Source organism: Haliotis rufescens, unplaced genomic scaffold (genome assembly GCF_023055435.1).
Source record: "Haliotis rufescens isolate VD_foot unplaced genomic scaffold, xgHalRufe1.0.p SCAF_11, whole genome shotgun sequence".
NCBI classification, from domain to species: domain Eukaryota; kingdom Metazoa; phylum Mollusca; class Gastropoda; order Lepetellida; family Haliotidae; genus Haliotis; species Haliotis rufescens.
Window position 1 is genome coordinate 28,684,091 of NW_025963791.1, and position 22,894 is coordinate 28,706,984.

General features: G+C 36.2%; 1 protein-coding gene across 8 annotated transcripts in view; it reads right to left on the reverse strand.

Moving 5' to 3' along the window:
• Positions 1-2,264: 2,264 nt before the first annotated feature.
• Positions 2,265-22,894, reverse strand: part of LOC124132604 (ras-GEF domain-containing family member 1B-like) — a 151,543-nt gene continuing 130,913 nt past the window's right edge. For all 8 annotated transcript variants that reach the window (XM_046496598.2, XM_046496601.2, XM_046496599.2 and 5 more), the window contains 17 exons: positions 13,916-14,011; positions 12,897-12,986; positions 10,645-10,722; positions 10,096-10,140; positions 9,900-9,943; positions 9,627-9,768; positions 7,827-7,979; positions 7,589-7,657; positions 7,265-7,360; positions 7,017-7,119; positions 6,456-6,496; positions 5,765-5,899; positions 5,388-5,483; positions 5,068-5,124; positions 4,726-4,792; positions 4,391-4,463; positions 2,265-3,709 (listed from right to left, as the gene is read on the reverse strand). In XM_046496598.2, the coding sequence (XP_046352554.1) occupies positions 3,691-3,709; positions 4,391-4,463; positions 4,726-4,792; positions 5,068-5,124; positions 5,388-5,483; positions 5,765-5,899; positions 6,456-6,496; positions 7,017-7,119; positions 7,265-7,360; positions 7,589-7,657; positions 7,827-7,979; positions 9,627-9,768; positions 9,900-9,943; positions 10,096-10,140; positions 10,645-10,722; positions 12,897-12,986; positions 13,916-14,011 (1,404 nt within the window). In that variant the 3' untranslated portion in view covers positions 2,265-3,690. The remainder of the gene's footprint in view (positions 3,710-4,390; positions 4,464-4,725; positions 4,793-5,067; positions 5,125-5,387; positions 5,484-5,764; positions 5,900-6,455; positions 6,497-7,016; positions 7,120-7,264; positions 7,361-7,588; positions 7,658-7,826; positions 7,980-9,626; positions 9,769-9,899; positions 9,944-10,095; positions 10,141-10,644; positions 10,723-12,896; positions 12,987-13,915; positions 14,012-22,894) is intronic.

Here is a 22,894-nt window from a genome sequence, read left to right on the forward strand (position 1 = left end):
AAACAAGATATAATCACACGTACACGCAATATGTCCCCAAAAACCTAGGGATATTATCAGTTTGGCGCTGCCTTGTTGCTATTAATTATCTGTTGGAACAGATTATGTAGAAATTTAGTGTTTATTTATTTGGATCATACAGAGAATTTCTTCTCAGTTCTAACGCATGTAATGCAGAGAGGCCAACCATCATCTTTTGGCAGAATCAGTACAATATTTGCACCAAATTCCCCCAGTACGATAAAGTGATCTATATTGCATATTTTGTGAAAAAAAGAATATAAAGATTTCTATGTCATATTAATGCCTCTGTTCACCAACAGTGAATGGGAACCCAGTCAGATGAGATGGTATTGTGACTGTTCACTTTCTAGCAGCTTGGGTTGTGATCGTTTGACTAGTGTAAAAATATTGTAGTGCCATGAAAATGTACTTGTCCGTCAGCTGTCCGTTTTCCGTTTCTGGAGCAGAACTCCAAAACTGATAAATATTTCTTGTTGGAACTTGCTATATGGATCAGTTTATGGTGATGAACTTGTGCCTGTTAATTTGGGACTTTTAGGTTTTTCCTGGGGTTTTTTCTTTTCATGACAAGTTAGTCTTTACTGAAAAATGAGGGTTGGGCTTGTTTCCGAAGCAGAATTCCAAAACCAATGAATATTTCTGGATGAAACTTGCTGTACATATCAGTCGAGAGGTGAACTTGTGCCTTTTGATGATCTGGAATTTTGAAAAATTCTGAACAGCATTATTTTTACTTCACTGAACCACAGATCTATATAACTATATACATAGGTCCATAACTGAACTGAAGGTATCCAAAAGTGGGGTATAAAACTATAAATAGCAAAACTCCATTTCTAAATTGCACCAGAAGGGGGGATATGTCATCTCCAGATATGATTGCTATTATTCATGTCAGCAAAGCAGGGTGGAGCATCTTATTGGGTCCATCTTGTAGGAGATTGTAAGGCAGAATAGATCCTGAGTACCCTCCATGTTGTGCCATGTTACATGATAATGGGGTGACATTAGTATAAGGATAACGCTATTTTTCAGGGCATTATCATTTGCAGAAGCCGAGGTCTTCCATTAACCGCTCGACAAAGGAGGGCAGTTGAAAAGACCGAGGGCTTCTGCAAATGATAATGCCCTGAAAAATAGCGTTACCGTTATTATAGCTAAAATGGATAGAATTTGTTATCAAATAAAAATAAACAATAATATCAGTTTTGAAACATTTAGTGCAATCAACACGAAACGTCACTGACCCACAAAAATGGAAACGTCATAGAACAAACCTGATGACGTCACTATTGAACGTGACATCACCTATCCTCATCCCTATGACGTCACCTAACAACTGGCGTGATAATGGCCCGTCGTCAAGCAATATGAGGGCATTATCAAGTTACAGTGGCCCGCTCATTTCTGATAACAGGCGGGCGGTTTAATGATAATTCTATCCAATTTAGCTATAATGTATGTTAATCACTTGTTACCTGATATTGAGGCATGCATTCAGCCACTGGTGTGTTGGAGTGTTGTGTTATAGACAGCATTGAAAATCAATATTCACACCCTCTCAAGGGGTTCAACATTAGATTCTGAGAGTTGTCAGAAACTTTAACATTTCCTTCACATTTTGTAGAGTGAGTGAGTGTCCTGAGATTGATCAGTATTCCAGTTATATCACAGCATGTCAGCGTAATGTGGAAGGAAAGCCCAGAGTGATGCAGATCTCAGGCGTTTACACTTTGGTGACAAAGCTAGAAACATAATCGGGGCAAATCAGGATTTGAACCCACAAACCCCGGTTTCTGGCGTGCCCAAGGGACACAACCCTGCACAGCGAAGTACAGAAATGAACAGCTTTTGAATAGTGGTGCATTATTCTCATCTGACAACTTCTTTTCTGTTTGAAACAAAGTTTCAGGGTTACATGTCGTCCCCCTCATCAGGTGACTATTCACCTGATCAGACCTAATTGATCAGGGGGCGGTCGGGTAGCCTAGTGGTTAAAGCGTTTGCTCGTCACGACGAAGACCTGGGTTTCGATTCCCGACATGGGTACAATGTGTGAAGCCCATTTCTGGTGTCCCCCGCCGTGATATTGCTGGAATATTGCTAAAAAAGCGGCATAAAACCATACTCACTCACTCACTCACTCACCTGGATCATATTGTTCAGTGAGGTTTGCACAGACAAGAAAGAAATGACTGTCACCAGAAATTGTTCTTCCAGCATTAAAAACAGGATGAGTATTTATGATTCACATTTTATTTGACTGATTGTATGTACAGATTCTATATACAAGTGCAAGCACCAGGGCCACCAAAGCATCACACAGTATAACAATATGTCTGCCTAGGGCTCGGCACCACTGTCAACAAAGTGCATATTCAACAACAGCTGCTAAACACTAGAGAGAAGCGTCAGAACAACAATACAGATCTGAGTCTCCATATTTCTGAGTATTGATGGTGTATGATATGATGAATCCAATGGGATGAGAATAGTGATCAGAAAATGTTCAAGTTTGGTGATAGTGATCTCAAAATATGGGCTACACATGCAGAAGAAACAAGTGATTGTTCAATCTGGGCTAAAATAATCATTTATCCTTTCTTACAGTTTTGTAAATTTTGCCACATTTATTCTTTTGCCCTTCTATGGATGACTGGTAAAAACAACATTTCCTTCTTTCCTCTTAATGAAAAAATCATTCGAAATATAAGAGAAAATTTGGAATGGCTCCGAGTATGAAAATGCCATTTATGAAATTTACAAATGAAAATTCTTTTGAATATCTACAAGTCAAACCACATATACAACAAATTTATTTCCACCTGAAAACAGTCTTGTATACATAGATATATAAAACCTGTAGTGTTCCCATGAGATTCTCAAAAAAAATCTTTGGTCTCATTTTCCATTTTTGTTTCATTTTTCTTTTTAGAAAAAAATAATGAAATGTTCCTCATAATATATAGATATATAACTAGGCTCTCTGAGAATAAAATTTTGTTGAGAATGTTAAAATTGTCCATGTAGCTTGCAAAACAAATAACATGGAACGAATGAAGCAGCATCCTGAGAGGGCAAACTAAACTCAATCATCAGCACCACCAGGAAAATAAATTAGAGTCCCATCAGACTTTTGTAACAAATGGCACATTTTGTTGTCCAGCAACAGTCAAAAGTGCCTTAAAAACAAGTTCGACAGCACTTTTCATAATCCAGTACAAATATACTGGCAATTTCTTCGTCACATGCTTGAAGTGTCCATAATAACACAGTCTTTGGGTTGCACAATAGCACAGGCATTCTCACTCGAGATCAGTCTGGACACCAAGTGTCTGCCATTTTGCAGGGGGGATAACTCCTTTAAAAGGGAGATAACTCCAGCACTGAGACATTTTGTCCGACTGCCATTTTAGAAGATACTGTCCCTCCTTCAACAATGCTTATCACACACATTACAACTTCAATCTGATTCTTGACCAGCACTAGCAAGGACATCTTGACTTGAAGCGTCTACAACAGATCCTGCACAACACTCAAAGCTGGACAATATCCTCCTTTACACACATTGATGTGTTACAACCACAGGGCAGTCGGCAGCCATTTTAAGTACTTGTATCAAAATGATTCACAAAGATAGTAGGCTGACATCTTTCTCTCTGTTTGTCATAAACCAGCCTGAGCCCTGGAAAAGAGAAGTGACTAATGAATAACCTGGTCATACACATTTAAAAAATAATCTTTATGTCAGGAAGAAATAAATAGTATTGATAATTATATTGACCAGTACAGTTCACATGAGATTGAGCGCATACTGATCCATTGACGGGTGATAATTTTGAGCATTCTTCACAGGATTGATATGGCACAATATTAGTTATTGTTATCATTATGTAAAGTTTCCTCAACTGATTAATATGATAATGAAGTCAGGTTTCTCATAATACTAGTAAACTTGAAGCTTACTGGTATCTACGGTGGCCCATAAGGGACATGGAGTCTATTTTTCAATATTTTGATATTTCACTTACTGTTATCGGAACCTTTTGCAAATTTACATGATTTGTCATACAAATATGTGATAAATCATGTATAAAGAAGATATTGAGTCACCTTGACATTTTCATTTTAGTTTTTGACATTTTCACTTCACATTTCAGCGATTCAATAGCTACTTGAAAGTACATTTTCCATGTTTTCGGTTGTTTTTATACATGATTTATCACATATTTGCATGACAAATTGTGTTAATTTGCAAAAGGTTCAAAAAGTGAAATATCAAAATATTGAAAAACAGACTACATGTCCCTTGTGGGCCACTGTAGGTATCAACCATGCTAAAGAGCTGCTACTGTAAGATGCTTACTTGAGTGTTTTGTGTCTCTCCTTGTCATAGCTGTTTTCTGGGGGCTCACATTCATACGATGCCAGTGAAAGCGCTGTGGGGAGAAGAAATACATTCATGTTATATATGTAGGCAAAACAATAACTTTTCAAGATTTTTTTGAAATTTTGCAAAAGTATTCTATAATTGACGTTTTGTGAATCATTTTCATTGCATTTTGTTATCACTTATCAATCCTGGCATAATGTTTCATCTTATATATCTCATGTATTTTCCATAAAAAAAAATTGTAAAAAAAATTATCAATCAAATTTCAAATTAATCTGAAATTTGCGATTAAATTAGATTCTACTTACTTGTTTCTGAGAAGACTGGTGATGTTAGTACGTAATTCAACACTTTGTTGCTCTTCTCAAATGGGCACTGAAAGAAAGAGACAGTGAAACATGAAAATACAAGTCAGAAAAACATAATTACTATAAAAAAGGTATATGTTGAAATGTAGGTTGGCCTAGTGGTTAAAGCGCTTGCCCATAACACTGAAGACCCGAGTTTAATTCCCACATGGAAAACTGCAACTAGTGGCATATAAAGTCCCCTCTTTAAGATAAAGTTTTTTTAAATACATGTGTATTTGAAAATAGTACATTAATCATTTTATAACTATTAATATTTTAAATAAAAATAACTATTCTTACCTCAACTTGCTGCCATGCCATGATATCTGAGATCTGCTTTGCAACCTGCCAGAATTTCTAAAAGACAAATAAAGAACATTTAGTTAATGAGTCATTGTACATGTAAATACCTTGATCATAATTACGCTGATAATCTGTTGAAAGCATTCAATTATGTTGAATAGATAATTAGCTATAATCAAGTTGGTTTTAGGCATTTTGTCCAATAAAAATATGGGTAAATTGGTGTCAAAGTCTTCATTTTTATATTTAGTGAAAATAATTTTGAACTATTTGACTGATACTGGCATAATTTATTTTTCTTTGAAACTCCTGATTACCTCAAAGTTGATGTTAGTGTTGGACAGCCTGTTCATGCAGCCTTCGTTGAGGAAGTACAGATCTTTGACAAAAAGGCTGAAGAATGGAACGACAATCTGGGAAAAAAGAAACACAAAATTTAATTATAATACAGCAAAATAATTGAATTCAAGCATTTATATTTTTTGTTAATGAAAATTAACCGACAAAGAGCAAATCACCTCATGTGATTAGACAACTGACAAAATAATTGATTTTAGATTTAAATTCTATTTTGAGAACTTCTTAACCTGAATATTCCCACAAAGCAATTTTACTGATAAGACAGCTGATTGTTGGAATTTATCTAATTTGTTTGTCAAAATTACAGGAATGTTGAGAGGAGTAACTGAATTACCTTTCCCTGATCATCGACCGCTCCCTGTGAGCGCCACATTGCCGCCTTGAGACATGATCGGTAACTGCCGAAGTTGTTGGAGGGGTCCATCTGATGTTCCAAGATAAGGAACTTGGCTGTGTTCACCTTAGCCCACTGTAGGTAGAAGAACACAACATAAGTACTCACAGTTACACAACAAGTATTCTGCTCAGCTTCATAAGGAAAGTGTAATGTGTGAATATATTTAAATGTTCTTTGTTTGTTTGTTTGTTTGTTTGTTTAACGCCGCACTCAGCAATATTCCAGCTATATGAGGCGGTCTGTAAAATAATCGAGTTTGGACCAGACAATCCAGTGATTAACATCATGGGCATCGATCCACGCAATTGGGATCAATGACATGCATCAACCAAGTCAGCGAGCCTGACCACCCGATCCCCTTTGTCGCCTTTTATAACAATTATGGGTTGCTGAAGACCTATTCTAACCCGGAATCTTCACGGTTCTTGGTTTTTATTAATCATAGTGGAAAAGCACTGATTCACAAAAGAAAATTACCAGTTCAGATTATTCTGGATACATTAAGTACTTCCATTTTGTATATATGTGTTTCTAGCATCAATCTTCCAGAAGGTGTTTTTGTGAGAAATGGGCTCGACATTGCTTAGGTTCTGTTTGTACAGGTATATACTATTGTGAGGCAACTTACCGTCTTTTTTAATCTTGCAACAGGGCTCATGTTCATGCCAGCTGAAAAAATGTACAAAAATCTTTTAGTCCAGAGACAAATCACATAATGCATGTAAACTATGGTTATAAGGAACTCGAACGGGCAATAAATTTAGTTTGGTATTTATATAAGCATATACAGCAAATGGATGGAGTTTGTTTTATACATCAGATCGTTATAAACGTGTTCGTTATAAACGTAGCTTACTGTATATAGCTACAGTATCCCTGAGGCTAATTTAAACAAGAACTGTGGGTAGCCTTGTGGTTAAAGCGTTCGCTCGTCAGGCGTTAGATTCCCCACATAGGTACATGTGTGAATCCCGTTTCTGTGTCCTCCGCCGTGATATTGCTGGAATATTGCTAAAAGTGGCGTAAAACAATACTCACTATTTTTAAACAATATTCACTCACTCACTACTGTTAGTGTGGAGTATTGATTTCAGTTTTTCAAAACTTGTGGACACATGTCATAATTCAGCATTGATGCTTTCCATATTTCCGACATTACAGAATCTGTCAAATTGAAATGTGTTTTTACCTATGATTGCCATGAGCGAATTGAAGTTGCCAATGTTGATGCATTCCTTAGCAACATCAATGAAGTACTCAATCATTTTGACTCGGTTCTTCTTCTTCAAATGCTGAAAACATAAAGAAGCAAATTATTAACTAAGCAAATAAGTAATAAATTAAGTAAATATGTGAATAAATTAAAAAAGAAGAAAGCTATGAATTTTTTAAACCATGGAATTTCATCTCACTGATAAATATCCTAATGAGACTTACTGAGCATATTTCTGACGCCACGAGGTAGCTGAGACGGTTGAACCACTGAACATACGCCTCCAAGTTGGTTGTCTTTTTCATGTCACGGAATGTAGTCTGCAATAGAACAGATGACATGTGAAATTATACAATCTGCAAAATATTCTCATAACTGAAGTATGAAACAGAGTTACCCCCCCTGAAAGTTCTTGTTATCGTTAAGCTTAATTATTCTTTTCATGATGATATTTCTGTGCCATTTTAGAATTGGCAGAGAAATAAAGGATACTTAAGAATATAGATGCCTGTGGTTGATATGTAATAGGTATTAGAAACTGTACATACCTCTCCATCGATAACTTCTTTTGAGAATGCTTGGACAAATTCTTCAGCACCAATCATACTCAAACGCTCCTGAAAAAAAGTCATATTCGATAAGTAAATTGAATTTACAATTCTTACCGACATTTTTTAATATTTTTTTAAAAAGTGTTTTAAGAGAATGAAGTTGACAGCAAGTAGAAACAAAATTCTTTCATTCAAAAAATTTCAATAAAATTATTTTTTTTGAGACACAACGTACCAGTTCAACATGTGTAAGTTGCTGTGCTAGGACAAGCGGGCTGGGGCACACCTCCATGATGTCGGTGGTGGGGACGACCTGGGTCTGGGACTTCTGCATGGCTTCTGTGCTCAATTTAGCCAAGACATCTTCAAATTTCTGGAGCCGAGACAACTGGAACAGAAAAAGAAAAAAATCATAAAATACTTACTATAAGTGCTTCTGGTAGCATCTCCACAGTTTGGTACGTTCGCCATGCAGTCTTATAAGGAAATGTATCCATGGCAACAAAGTGTGACGTTGACAGCATTTAAACCAGGATGTTATTTAAGAAAATTTTAAGTGGTTAGTCATCATAATTTGAATTCATTTTGCACGTCATCAGCATAAGTTAGATTGGTCATGTGTTATCGTATCCTCCTTTCTATTTGTGATACAAGGAAAGGCCATTTGCCTTCACATCAGGAAATATATTATTGTTGCGCCCATTTATGGAAGTTTAACACAAATATCATATAAAAATAGATCAAGGAAATTACAATTTCAGCATACATGTCAGAAACATATCCTTATTAGACATTTAAGATTTGATTTAAGATTTATATAATTTCATATAATTTGAGTAATTATCAAATCTGTAACTTTAGCCCCAAATTATTTCATTACAAAACATCAAATCTGAAAAGAAGTTGAGTTGGATTAACAGAACATGGGTTAACCCCAGCTTGGTCAGACTTTCCTTAAGCCATAGAATATTTTTGCCACAAAAATAGCATACCATCAATTGTGGTCTCAGTTTGCATTAGATCTCAATGACAACCTCAACTGTGCTGCCAAGGAAAAAAGATGCCTGTCTCTGAGAAACATGGCACTGGAATTATCCGTTATCCTCGGAGGGAGGTTTCCCCGCTGGTTCCACCAAATAATTCTAGACAAACTTGCTGCTTATCAATGTTATTTATTGCATTTGGATTGGCACTGGCCAAGTTAGGATCAGTCTGATAACGGAATAGGGTCAGCGTTTCAGTAGCATGTCTCACAATGGCAAACTAAAATGTCAAAGGTAATATTTCGTAAACGGAAGTGAAGCTACCAATTATTTGACCTTGGAAAGTTACCAGAAACAGAAACCTGACCAATTCACTCTTAAAAAAGAAATTTGAATGAGGGATATACTAAAAATAATTGAAAATTGACCATTTAAGTATCAAATAAAAAACATCTTTTGAAAAAAACAATTGTGAAGTTTGAAACGTGAAATTGTTGGGATATAATCCAGTTTTGCACATGACATCTTTATTTTTTCTCTTATTCTTCCCCTTATATGAATGAATGAATGAATGAACTTTGGTAAAAAACAGTTGAAATATCTAGCATATTTTCAATGTCTTGATCAGGAGGTCAAGACAAGGGGTCACACAGAAGGAATTTAACAGGATGAAAACATTATCCCGATATTGCACAGTTGAGACACAGATAAACACTGAGATTCTATCACATACAATCTTCACAGAGTGTCCACATATCGGATCCTGTCCTACAAAGAAAGGAGGCTTCTCTGATCCATCTGCAAATACCAGTTTCATCCGAACAAACTGAATGTGAAACAGTCACAGGTTTTCGGAAGTATTTCGGGTTGTGTGGTTTTACTTAAGCCCAGGATCTGTCCATGAATCACATGATGGTGAAGAAGTTTCAAGATACGTACATCAAGTGAAACTGCCTACATGAAGAAAGCCAGTACAAGCCTATAACTTCTTCATTGATCAGGTGGCTCAATCTTGGATGTTTTTATGTAAATGAAGTCATTTTGTTACTTACTCGAGAGAGAAGATTATGCATGAGAGCACTGATATCTTTTCTGAGTTCGGGGTATATCTTCACGACGCGCTGCGTGATATCCTTCAGGTGTTTCATCATGCGTTCATCCCTGAAGTCGTAGGGGAACAACTCGGTCCACTCGCTGCAACGATAAAGATGATGAAGATGATGAAGATGAAGATGATAAAGTATGAGTTGCTAAGCGATCATTCCACAGATTTATTAATTATTATATCATTTAATCAACACGAAAAATAATTATGTAACACTTACCTCAACAGGCTGACGATGTGTGTTCCAAATTTACCCAGGGAATTCTGTAAACACAAATAAAATACAGATTAAGAAAACAGAAGATGGAAAATGTGTTTTTTAATGAGACGTCATAACTGTACTGTTCTACAAAGTTATTACTGTCAATATAATAATTTAATATCATGATCTTATCAAAACATCACAAACTGTTTACCTTGTCAATTCTGTCATTGGCCAGATTCTGTTGAAATATGCACACCTAAAAATAAACGAGAAAAGGTTTAAAATTGATTAACAAACTATTTTAAGAAACTTCAAAAGAATATGCAAAAGTGGTTTACTAAGGGGACTTGCTATCACTGTGTGGGGCCTCGTCTCGTGAAAGAGACGTGTTGACAGTGTAAATAGACACCTGAACGCCACTCAATTTCAACAAGTCTATTTCAAGCTGTACTCCTAATCACGTAATTAACATTTTCGTCTTCAACTGGGAGACTCTAGGTAGTCACATGTCTTTGTACACGTGATCGTCATTTCTTTTAATGATGGGCAGGGCAATTTCCTTCCACAAATATTTGTTTTACTTTCATTTGAAAGCTATTCAAGTATTAGCACAAAAAGTTGCAATAAACAAATGATAATTTTGATTGACACCTGCCAGTCAGCATTATCATGTACATATCAGCTGCTTGGAATATATGTGTTTATTTGCCACTGATGTTGATTGTACTCTTTGTTAATTAAATGTCTATTTCGGGCTCACCTGGCAAACTTCTCCCAGTAAATTGTGTGGTCGGATAAACAGCCTTGAACTCAGGAGAAACGCAAATATGTACGTCCTCTGAAAGAAAAGAATGACTGTGTTATAACCACATAATTCAACATGTTAGTATTTGTAACTTTTAAAGAAGTTATGTTGCCAAAAATATCAATTCCTTAATTAAATCTTTCTACAGACTTGACAATATTGAAACACTGCTTCAAGAAAATAGTTGTCACGATAATATTTGGGAAAGAATCATTAATTCATAATCTGTGTAAACTGTTTAATCATATAAATATTTGTACGATGTTCTATAGGAAAGTTAATGCTTCAGTACTTGAAAATATCAGTTAAATATTGGAACACACTTGCTAAACATACAATCACACACATCTCTGCGACGGACTAAGCATTGGAAAATCCATTCAATCATTGTAATACCAAAAAATGAATTACATCGATCAGATAAATGGTTTTGTGAGTTTGCTGGGATAGATTAATACAGTGCATGTTGAAACAGAACTGGGTTTTAATTGATTGATGTGTATTTCAATTTGATATGCTTTCAAAATGCACCAAAAAAGCACAATCCTTTTTCAAGAATATCTGTAACATTGAAACATGATTTCACACTTTGCAGCACTGTGTTCGTTATATCAGCAGAATCCCTACTTTTCTGCAACCTCAACAAAGAGTGCTATTTTTGTTTTAGTCAAACATTGTCACCATTAAATCATTGTATTGTACATAGAGAACAACTTAACAGAATGATAGGAAGGTAGATGTGTCTCATAAGCTGAATGGGATGTTGTACAACAGATATTGTTAAATATAATGCTTACCTCACAACTTACTACCATTAACAACATCATAAGAATACTGTTATGATCCCATTTATTGTAAAAATTAATATAAATCATATTAATGTTCTATAATTCGTGAGGGAAATACTCCCGACCCAGAATAATGACAAGGGGATTGTATAATGGTCCATATAGAACCATTACTTAACATTAACAGGAATACCTCTTGCATAGGAATATGAGTTGGAAGTGAACTATATCTTAAAATTTGTACATTTCAGGGTTTTCAGTGATATTAAAACCATATTTAAACTATGCACATCCTGGTATGATCAAAACCTCCCCTGCATTCCCCGACCTTGACAATGGACCCTCTCTGTTCCCTTGATGTAAGTCAAGTGTCATTAAACAGTGGGCATGTCTCAACCCTCAGTTTCTTACAGCGTAACATCCTGCTAGAGGGAGACTCTAGTTTGTCTTACAGACCCTGATACAAATATATATCAAATACAGCCCATGCAAGTAAGCCTATGTTTGGCAAGTCTAGATAATTGCAGTATCAGGAAATGAAGAGTCATTGGGCTCCCTTTTATTATATTTTTATTAAGATAACTGAACAACTGTTTTTTCTGTGTGATATGTTCATTTCAGAGACTAGATGTTAGTCTAGGGAGACTCATAAATACAAGATTGTTAAACCGTTTCTCAGCAACATGTGCAAAAACAATTCTCCCACATGTTCTTACATCTGCAAACATAGCCATATAAAGTTTGAAAAAGATGGGCGTATATATATTAGGTAAATCCTGCATTATTAGCCTTATCAATTGGGGGTTTCTTGAAGTAGCATTATAGGAAATATATGAATGATCTGCTGGTTATGCTTAGTACTACTTTTCTTAATATGAAAACACTTACAAGCACGACAGCCATACAGTTTCCGTTCACTTGCATGGCTCATTCACAACACAGTGTTGTGTTGGGCAGTTAATGAATCAAACAGTTTGGGGGATGTTTTCAATGAAGCGAACACTTCGGTAAAATTAACCATGGCTGAGTTCCAGACTTCCAATCCCATGTGGTACTTGAACCCATCGCCACATCCTCTCTACTATATTCAGTTTCCTACTAAAGGTGGAATAAAAGCAGGGCAGGTTCCCTGGAATAACAACTTATAGTCTATTTCAGTAAAGGAAATCAACAAGTGTTAATTTCATTCACCCTTTTCACAACATGTTTTTTAGGTCTGGTAATACAACTACATGTAGAACCAAATGAACTGTCAAGACGGAATGACACTGAATACTGAAACAGCACCTTACTTATTTCAAAAGTGGCATTGTCAATAGCGAAATTGACGCTAGGCTCAGTAATGCTTCTGTAGTACCAGGCATGATATATACAAGTGTCTATATCCAATGAAAAGGTGGCTATGGCAAATATACTCACATCAGGGTAATAATCTCCTGTGGGGACCAGATGCTGGATAAGTGCCTCCAGCGATCCTGATAACAGGTTGCCGTCTTGAAATATCAATGCCTGAAAAAATATCATAGTAAATCTATACCTTGAAGAGCTTTGAGTGCGTCAGAAATACGATAAGAGAGGCTCACGAAGACTGATTCATGTTCATGCGTAAGTCTTGTACTATGCACTCTGGTTCATCCTGTACATTTTTCATAAAAAAACCACATTTTGTAAAAATGAGAGTTTACTCAATTATTTCATTTTTCTCAAAGTCTTGTGCACTCAGGATCATTCAGTGCTTCTCTTTACTTTTTTCATTTAAAAACCCCCACATCTTTTACAAATACAACAATTTCAATTTTCTCATAAAAATCTTTTAAGATGCAATAATTAATTCATAAAACAAACTGAATAATCCTTTAGTGCTTTCAACCTAATTAAACCAAATCATGGCATAACTTTCTCATCCAACGAACATAAAGTGTAATACCATGTAAATATCAAACAACGATTAACTTGTTAATAAATAACGTTGCATCATTTTCAACAAAAAAACAGCATTTCTCATGGCCCTCCCTTGACCTTAGTCATGCAGCAGAGACATGTGCAGTGTTGTGATGCACTGACTCAACCACGCAGCGGAGGACTGTTTTACTCAAGTGTTGACCTATCCACTCAAAAACAAATAGTAACTGCCGCAATAAAAGGTTTAAACCTAAATATACCTTCCAAACAATCTTGAGCACAATGTACCCAAGATGAAAGCTTAACATACATGTTATGCATTTTGTATGATACAGGGAAGGATATACCAATTTGTTGCAAATGTGTTTAATTTTTAGGTTTTGGAACCAAGCCAATGTCATTTCCGCTTGCTCTGGTACAGAAAGATTTCTTACGTGAACAGGAGTGGGGTTGAAGCTTGAAAGCATAGTGTTTATGTGAAACGTTGCTACGAGGTAGACCTTAAGGATTTGACATGACAAACCAGGGATACTTACATCGGTTTCATCTATGTATCGTATGTGGCTATCAAAGCCGTTTTTCTCCATGTCAAACATTTGGGAAAGACTCAGAGTCTGCGGACCAACACTCTGCTGCAAAAAACAAAACAATAAACATTAAAATGTAAAAAAATAATTTGTTTTCATAAGAAACACAAAAATGGTATAAAGATCAGAAACACAATACAATTACAATGGTAGGTGTATAGATAAAAGTCACAGTTTTCATTTCAGGAACAAACCAACTTACTACGAAGTCTTACTACGGAATGAAATGAAAACAAGTCTGAGAGCAATATAAGGAATGGCTCCAAGACGCTGGAGAATGTATGCGTAATGTCAACATGTCACGCCCTTGTTGCTGTTATTTTTGTCGGAACACTGAAATGGATTGCGAAATTAGCTTCATCCAAGCCTTCACAAGCTATAACCGAACAGCCTCCCCCACAGTGGACATGTTTGTCTTGTCAGAAATATCTGGCAGAATTACCTAATTAATTGACATTATGCAAGAGAAATTAGACCCTTTTGATTACCGGAAAACTAATCACAGACATTTGTTGTTCATCTACATGGAATGATGTAATATACACAGTTGATGGAGAATGACATTTGGCTTGAAATGCCGTAAAAGGAATCTTAATATGATTTTGTTCCTTTGCTCTTTGAGTATCAAACAGCAAATTATCAAAGGAATAAATTTGATATAAACATTGTTATGTAATCCAAACAAGGATGGATTGGATTTCACAAGGGGTGGTATTTTATTATTTCAATTTCAATTTACTCTTCAAAAGAGCTGATCCCACCCTTCCAAATATTACTACACACCCTTCTCCATAGACTTGCATAAGTCTCTAAAGCAATAATTATACGTTTAAATCATAATTTCTAGATTATGTAAATGATAAGAACAAGCTGTCACTTAAGAGTGTAATGTCCACATACCTAGACTTGCCTATTAGGAGGATAGAATTACTACACATCCATGGACTTATCTTTCAGTACAACCTTGGAGCAAGACTACCTTCTACAGTGTCACATGCTTTGTAAACAGTGTCGGTGATATAGGTGTTACCCTTCCTTTCATAGACTGCCCCACCCCCTCCATTACAGTCGCCTACACCATCTGGCCACATGGCAAGTGAGCATGTGGATGGTATGTAATTGACACATGTGCATTTCATTTGCGAACTATCACCCAGGGACCATCTCATAATGAATATAGTATTTACTTTAACTATATCCACATTTGTTTGAATGAGCCAACCTTTTGATGATGTATAACTTTACATTGTTAGCGAATTCAGCTTTACGCAAGGAAATTGGCTTATTAAATAGCTTATTGATACAACTATTAACCATTATCAAATTATATACACCTAAATAGACAACTAAGAGAGTATCAAAGTACACATTTGAAACAACAAACCACCCACACATCAATCAGAATACATCTAACTACGGTCATAACAAACTCGAGGGGACCCCTAACTTTAGTTCGTAATAACCATAGTTCATTACAAGCATATATACAACAAATGGTCTGGACTAAAATGTGAGTTTGTTATGTCGGTCAGTTTGTTATATCGGTCAGTTTGTTATATCGGTCAGTTTGTTATATCGGTCAGTTTGTTATAAGTATGTTCGTTATAAACGTCGTTTACTGTATTTCAAATGTATAAACTTACGTGGAGCTTATTCAAAACAGTTGGCATTGTTGAAGTTTCTCGAAGGATCAACAGTAAAATGTCTTGCACACAGTAGAGATCAACTGCCTTTTACCACGACATAGACTTATCCAAGGTATATAGAGAGAATGCTTCCTTATATGATGTCAGTTTCACCTTGATAATACTGATGTTAGTTTTAGCACATGACAAATCACACATCAACCTTTCAGTTTCGCTAAAATAGTTTCAATTTCCCCCGAAAATAAATTAACATACAATTTGGCAAATTACAATTCTTTCTTTACAAGTCACCATGCCAATAATAGTAATCTTTATAACCTAAACAATGTTAATCTGTTATTCAGTTCAGTATGTACATACCGATCAATTTGAAATAAACATCATAGCCAGCATGGCCTACATACAATTGCACAGCAGGGTGGACACCCCAGCAACACATGGCCAATCTGTCAATCAGCAATGTACACATGTACATTTCAGCCAATGAGGAGAGGTATTGGTTTAACTACATTTCAGGTTCATAACATTGGTATCCCAGCAACTGGTAGTAAATGACTCCCTGGTGATCGTTTTATTGTTTTCAATTGATTTAAGATTTAGTATCCCTGGCATTGATCAAACCAGGAGCCCTGCAGGACTGAATCTCCACGTATTGATCAGTTGCAAAAACTGCTAAGTTCAAATTGAAACGCATGTTCACTGAGGTTTAACATTTATTCTGTTGAATAATACAGGAATATTTTTTTGTTTTGAATAAAGGGAAATTTTTAACAGTTTTGTCCTGAATTCTATTACAAATTCAGACTGAATTATGAATCATATTACAAATGCTGTCAAGAATATTATGAACGATAATGTATAAAGCAATAAAATCCTCACCTTAGTCATGGTGAAAAACTTAGGAATCCACATTTTAGAATTTGCAAATATTCTGCAAATACACTAAATCACAGCTTGCTCTGACGGTTGATTATTCAAATAGTGTGGTGGGTTTTGTTTCTGCGCTGACTTATGAAGCGAGAACTCTTATCTGATGAAGATAGGAAAACCCACTCGAAGGCGCACTCATTGGGAGTTGCCATTCAGATAGTCAAATGATCGCAAAGCAAGCTCTTGAATCGGAAGTCGCTGAGAGCTGCGGATCTATGAATCATAACCTCAACACTAAAACTGGGAAATGAATTAAGTTTTGACGGTTTCTGCTTGCGCATTGTAATACAGAATTCACAATTCTAAAAATAACAAATTAAATGCTGTTCGAGGCTTTTCGAAATGCACATCAATCAGTTTACATGGCTGTCAGCTAAGATAAATATCAAAGAAAATATGGCTCCTAATGCTTTAAAACCATTTGTAAAGTCAGCTCTATTAGGTTGAATTTTCCTAATGCTGATTTCATTGAGGAACAGAGCTGGTTAGATTAGCTTTTAAATACTTCATATTGGTTTTGTTACATACATATATTCCACAGTCATGGTGCAGAAATTGTGAATCTTTTACAAATATTATACAAAAGTATCAGTGAATTTCATACATAGAGATTAAATATGAATAAGTACAATATGAGGTTTTACAGCACACAAACCTACCTCCTGAATTTCCACAATCATCCACATCAAGTTTGTAAAAATAATCCAGTTACACTGCTTGTGATTTACGACACATGAAGATGCTTGAGCGACGAGGCGACGTCCAGCATCATAACAACAGTTCCACACCTGACAAGGTTTCAGAGACAAGTACTGTGCACCCAGTCAAGCACTAGTTTAGTTCTACGCAGCCACAATTCAACCCAGCATGCCACACTGCTGACCTATCCCCCTAAACCCTCCGACAACTTCAACTGTTTGTCCGCTAAACACCATCCATGTAGGAATCAGATACGTCCAGTGCTGGCTGCTCGCTCGCTACCTGAGACTACCTGAGGCAGGTGGATAAACAAAGAATGACGAGCTACGCTCAGGTAGTCCGTCCCTCACGATCCAGACATGTGACACATGGATTTACAAGACCACCCAGTTCACCCCTCTTCTCGAAACTTGAAATTCCAACTTTCAATTTGATTTTTCAAAAACTGAATTTGAAAAATGACCTCAATTCACCCAGATGACTCAAACTGACAGATCACTATACTGTATTTTCACAGACAATGCAATGTAACTATACCTTAAACCAGGTTCTGCCTGTGTTGTAGAAAACATCCTTATCTCGTTCCTTCTAACTGCACTGGCGGCCTCTAAGTCCAAGAACCGATTGTAACGTGTATCATTTTGAATCCCTCTTATCACGATATTTACATAGTTGACTAATATGCCCCCTATGGCAGAAGACCTGAATCACGCAGACTGCTCCCCAATCAATAGTTGTATGGAACGCTGTTAGAATTAATATCTTGGGCCAAAATGACTCAACGCGACAGCTGGGAAGCAAAGCTCAGAAGAGGAGAGCCTGCTCCTTTAAATCAGAGATCCTTGGTAATCTAATGCAGAATTGTACAACATCTCGGCTTGGAGAAACAAGCATGACCAATTCTTCGCACAACATCTAAATGTAGCTCCATGCATAACGCAGTCAGCCCAGCCACCAGCGTATGACAATGCATCGTAATTACTTTCAATATCGCCTTACCGAAATAACTGCCTCAGTTAATGGAGGGGTCAGTAATGATGAACATAATTTCCACTGAGTCATTAGATTAAACTGTTAACTTTATACGCTTGCATAATATTGTTTTTTCAATGAAGTAATAGGGCTGTTTATGATCTGTATGTTACGAGTATTCTTGCATTGCGTAAATACTAAAACTTTGACCTGATGCTGATGATGCAAATATTGAGTGAGTGAGTGAGTTGGATTTAACGCCGCTTTAACAGTATTCCAGTTATATCGCGGCGCGTCAGCTTAATGTGGGAGGAAAGCCCGAAGTGATGCAGGTCTTAGAGTTTACCACTTCGATGAAACCCACAAGCACGGGTATGGTGCTGACAAACCTAGAAACATTAATTGGGTCGAACCAGGATTCGAACCCACAATAATAGGTTTCTGGTGTGCCCAAGGGACGCAACTCTGCACAGCGAATTGCCCCCTGATGCAAATATTGTAGGTCAATCCTAAGTATATTGGTCTGGTCTATAAACATCTAAACTTAGGCTTGGACATATTAATACTAATCATGAGATAGGCTGTGTTGTTTTTTTGTTCAAAAAGGATATCCCTGACAACTAAATAATAATTGTAGTGTAACATCCATGTAACATGGTTTGGGATTACGATGTAATATGTATTTGGATCATTAATGTATATCAGTAATCGACAGAGACGTGTTAAATGAGATAATATTGGTATGAAAACTAACCTTGAACTTGAATATCATCAGTATTAAATATGGAAGGTGCTAAATGAGATAATACCCAGTTAGAAAACTTACCCTGACCTTGAATATCATCAGTTTTGATTACAAGTTGCTCTTTCCATCTAGACACTTAGAAACGTTCCTTGTCTAAGATACCACAATAAACAAGCATCGCCAAGACAACAACTCGAGAAATTCCAAGAAAATCCAAGAAATGGAAAGCAGGGAGAGGATGGCTTGTTGCTAACAAACAGTACACAAATCTATATATACATCCCTCCAGTCGCTGACCTCGTGCCAGTCAGCATTCCAACATCTATTCCCTGGCACTGCTTATCTAACGAGGCAGCGTACATTAACCTTATCCGAAAGAAAACACACTTCACATGATCACTGGATGCAAGTCACATGAAACCTGCATTATAATTATTTTCAAGCTTGACATTTTTCATATGAAACTAAACATAAATATTTTTCAAGTTTGACATTTTGAAGAATCGACATTATGCAAGGAATTATTTGAAGACAGCCTTGATCTAGGTGAGGTACATGTGACACAGATTCACATGACAACTGAAATGAACAATTTACTGAAAGGTCAAATCTGATATTGACATGATAAGTACAACATTGAAACAGCTTATCCCTATGGTCATAGCTGCTCCACATCATCTTAGAAAAGAAAAAAGCTACCTAATTGTGCAAACAGGAAAAGCCTGAATGAAATCAGCAACACCTCAAGTGGAATCAGGAGAGGAATTGAAATTGGCGAGACATTATCAGAAATCAATAGCAAAGGGATTCGCTGGATAATTGGAGTAGGGCCACACAAACACCTTCAGTTGGGCCTATCAATTCAGGAGAGTGTTGAAACACCAACTGGGAGGCTGTGCCTATCTTCAACAAACCCTCGCAGCTCTTAGACACTGATATTTTATGTATTTCGCTGGAATCACGTCAAAAGTCATAAATCTCGGAAATAATTGGTATATTCATGAAGAGCTGTAAAACTTGATACTTTGAAGTATTCTTTCATTTTTATTTTTATTTTTTTGAGGGGTGGGGTTATTTATTTTTTTTCAAGTTTCCAACCAGGAACAAACACTCGCAGCTCTTAGACACTGATATTTTATGTATTTCGGTGGAATCACGTGTAAAGTCATAAATCTCGGAAATAATTGGTATATTCATGAAGAGCTGTAAAACTTGATACTTTGAAGTATTCTTTCATTTAAAAAAAATGTTTTTGAGGGGTGGGGTTATTATTTATTATAAGTTTCCGACCCGGAACAATGGCCGTGACTTTGACTTTGTTTCAAGCTGCAATCAGCATCACACAGGCCCTGTGACACTTACAAACTAATCACCAGATGCTGAAATGTACGTCATTCCAAACTGATCTAAGCTTGATAGAAAAGTGCCTATGTTAAATGCTTGAGATATAATGTCATATACGTCATCTTATGTATGGTCATTTTACAGTTTCACATAAACGTATGTCATTCCAAACTGATCTGAGCTTGATAAAGAAGTTCCTACTTGAAATGTACATATGAGAGAATGAAATACAGACCTATATTTGCCATCAGCATCTGCTGTCCTACACAACATGACAATCATTATGTTTATTCCATAATTAACATTTACTGAAACATCATTATCTATCATGTAACATTAACATTGATATTTGGTATGTATATTCACAATTGATGTATTCATCAGTTAATTGCGAATCTTGTTCATTCTACTCTGATATAACCCTGTATATTAACCAGACAGTCATGTCATCGACAAGTTGCAATTATAACATGTAACATGTGTATGGAATGTCATACAATATAGAAATTCCTGCTTGGGACATTTATTTCTCATTCAAACGGAACATGCATTATTTATACATCTGGTTTGTTCTGTATATGGAATAAACATGAGGTTCAGTATATAAATATATTGGTATATCGAAAGCCTTGTAAAAGCTGCATATACATAATATTAAAGATACATTAAGTTGGATGATAACATTATAAAATGTCGGCTACAGTAGACGATGGAGTCTCACAGACTGCTAGAGAATAAACTAAAAAAGGAATCCAACTCAAGTCTAGAATGATTTGGCAAGTTTCCATTTACACTAAAGGAAAAATTTCTTTAAGTTGAGACAAAAAATAAAAATTAATAAAATAGTATCTGAGTTGAATGTTTACTGATGACTTGGTAGAGTGTAATCATACTAAGTGGATGAGACATCATCAAATCTCTAGCTTCATCCTTGAGATTGCATCATGTTACAGACCGCTATCAGGGATGAAGACTACAGAGATGCAGTTTATCATACAATGACATAGCTGGGACAGATTAGACTTAATGCCAAGCTTGTATCCCCTCCTTGTGGGCTTAGCTTGTTACTTTTCTTAACACTGGAGGACCCAGGCTGGATATCAGGATCGATGACACCATTTTGTCCTAATCCAATTTAGAGACGAGGAGACGAATTGTGCTGCCGCAGTTAAGACTGAAATACGTATCATTGATTGAAGCGATGTTAGATGCTTGAGCAGTTGGATAATTCTAAATCTCCTTGAAAACTTTTATCCGCAAATTTTGAATTTTGACTTAAAACTTAACCATTAGAGGTGTGAGAGACACTTTGAAAAGACAGGATGAAAGAATCGTTTGTGTTTCTTCACAACGAAATTGTGGGAGGTCTGGATAGATTCAAAAGGCGAAAAACTTCATGAGAATAAACAGCAATCAAATTTGGATGAAATAGGGAAAACGCTGTAAAAATTGTTTTACTAATGTGAAAAGCAGACCAAGACCCAGTTGGTAATCACATCTTGTATGTCCTTTCCTCATTCACATCCATTTGACGACAGCGCTACAAATGTAATCTGTCGGACAAAACAAAGGAAGGCTTGTGAAGCTACTCAACATCGCGGACACGGTAATTGCAGCCAAGATTGCTGTCTTGAGAACAGTTGGCCCTTATACTGACTTGGACGGTTTCTCTCTCCGATAAAATTACTCTTTATAGTGACAGCCGAAGTTGCAATGGACATCTTGTAAAATATTTAAAAATTTGATTAAAATTGAAAACAAAAAGCTAGAAAGAAATTCTCTAAATTCAAATTCTTCAAATATTGTGACCATGCTTGTTGAAATATTTTGTCACTGATTAGATTCATTTTTGAATCCGTAAATGTTGCAGCAGTATTCAATGGCCAACATTTCTAATGGTGACAATGAGACGTGTGAATCTTCACCACTTCATACTCAGGAAACAACCACTTATGATCATTCGTATTGAAGAGGGAGTGAAATCCAGGACCATCTGGTTCAAAATGAAATTCATTATATAGAATTCAACAGAACCTTGTGAAATCACGATAGATCTGATATCTACAAGCACACAGTTCTTGCAATCATTATGCCATGTGAATTTCCTTAAATTCTACAGTCATAAGGAGAATCATGGCGCCATTGCGGGAACCTTGGCGCCTCTGTGTGTCAATTTGGTGAAAGATTAGCAACCATTATGTTTATTTACAAAGATTGAGACTATTTATATGTTTTCTTAGTTATACACTTTACCACTGAACCAGACATGGGTTATCAACAAATGTAAATATTTGAAAGAAATCTGAAATCTCATGTAACACTTGCAGCAAGGATCAAGTTTTGTGGCACTGAAAACATGACCCCTGTTATAGAAGATGTTGCTGATATACATCAACAATGAAGGCATTTAGAAGTGGTTTTGAATCAAACCCGCCATCTTATTGATACATTCAACATTCACCTACCCAACCCATAGACATCTTGAACCATGCTTGTGATTGATTAACGGGTGGTCTGACTCATGATGTATGTTATTGTATCCAATTTGTGGGGATCGATGCTCATGATGTCAATCACTGGATTGTCTGGTCC